At 35.1% G+C, this 1,801-nt stretch overlaps 1 protein-coding gene across 1 annotated transcript; it reads right to left on the bottom strand.

The window, feature by feature from the left end:
• Positions 1-1,067: 1,067 nt before the first annotated feature.
• LOC126016166 (protein tyrosine phosphatase type IVA 1-like) lies at positions 1,068-1,588 on the bottom strand. The gene is given in 2 exon segments (XM_049778721.1): positions 1,068-1,174; positions 1,177-1,588. Coding segments are annotated over 2 exon segments (519 nt in total).
• Positions 1,589-1,801: the final 213 nt, after the last annotated feature.

Below are 1,801 nucleotides of genomic sequence, written 5' to 3' on the forward strand. Positions count from 1 at the left end.
AAGGAAAAAGCATCACTAATTAAAGAAAATAAATTAAACATTGTATTCTACATGTTCTGCATAAGACAAAGGAAACATTTTACTAATAATATTTAATAGCTTCCCCACTCCTATTCTTTTTTGTCAAGGCCCTGTTAAGTTGAACCCCCAAGTGCAAACAATAAAATTATAAGGTGGTTTTTGTTGGTCTGCAGACACTAAAGACATGTACTTCTCTACAATGCATATTTTAAACTGGAGGTTTACCATAAAAACACAAAATGAGATTTATAGAGGAACATTATATAATGTAAGGATTGGCTTAAAAGTAGTTGCACAAATCTGATATATACTGGTATGAATGCAGAAGATGTAAACATCAAGTGAGTAATAACCATCTCCTCTACATTTTATGTTTGAAATGACTAAAGAAATATACCACATAAGGTCTAAAATCTTTATAGTTTCTGGAATTTTAGCTCTGTATGACACTGAAAATATACAAGTATTGTGTTGAGTATTTTGGCACCTCGTCTTTCTAAATTTGTTTTTCTTCTAACTCTCATATATTTTTGTTTGTTTGTTTGTTTGTTTTGGGCCACACTCGGTGATGCTCAGAGGTTACTCCTGGCTATGCACTCAGAAATTGGTTCTGGCTTGGGGAACCATATGGGACGCCAGGGATCAAATCCAGGTCTGACTGGGTCAGCCAGGTGAAAGGCAAATGCCCTACCACTGCACTACTGCTCCGGCCCTCTTTCTTAAATATTGAAAAGATTCTGGCCTAGGGATAGACTTATTTAGAGACATTAATCAATACTAAGTGACTTCAAGAAAGAATTAGTACACACTATAGCACATCTTAAATGCTGAATAGCAAGAATCTTTTGGCGAAGTGTCCCAATAGGTTGTTTATAAGCCAGATCCAGAGGACGCAATTCTATCAAGCTTGTAGATTAGTAAAAACTGATTTCCAATACTGGCATGAAAACTTCATTGCACTTAAACACCAAGCCAACATTAGGTCTGATCAAGCAGGCCCTGTCTCAAGTTCCATTTCCAAGCTAATGGCATCAGGCACCCCAGTTTTACTGAATGCAACTATTGTTTCTAGGACTGTTGGTGTCAGTGAAGTACAGCATCATTTTAGGACAATATTTCTCTAAATACAAAGGTTTCTTTTTATTAAAAGCTCATGCCACTTTTGCCTTATGAACTGCACTGTATCTTCATATTTCATTTCATTTTCAATTAAAGCTGGAGCAATAAATGCTGGTGCTCTCTCAAGGGCTGTACCACAATAAGCAGTAATACAACAGCCAGATTCTTCAACAAATTTAATTTTTCCAAGACTTGACCAGTCATTAGTAATCTGGTTGGATGGTGGTGCATCATTAGTAAGAAGCCAATCTAGAACATGAATGCCTTCTTTCTTCACAAGTGTTGTGTTGTAAATTGCCTCACATACTCTTACTACCGTGATAAATCCATAGTTCTTAAGTTCCTCCATGAACTTGTTGAAGGTCACAGTGGTTAGAATGTGTGTAATAAGAAATTTCATATTCTTGTTTATGACTTCCATAAGAACTGGGTGGCTCATTTGAGCCATGTTAATATAATTAAAACACTCTGAGTTATAAAAGAATTTTTAATTGAATATAGAAATGTTGTTTAATCTACTTCAATATACACCTCTTGAAATTCCCATTTGTTTTTTAATATATAATTACTTTATTTAAGCATAGTGCTTACAAAATTGTTCATGATTCTGTTTCAGTCATAGATTGTACACCACCCTTCACCAGTGCACATTTCTCAACAC

Source organism: Suncus etruscus, chromosome 8 (assembly GCF_024139225.1).
Source record: "Suncus etruscus isolate mSunEtr1 chromosome 8, mSunEtr1.pri.cur, whole genome shotgun sequence".
Lineage (NCBI taxonomy): Eukaryota > Metazoa > Chordata > Mammalia > Eulipotyphla > Soricidae > Suncus > Suncus etruscus.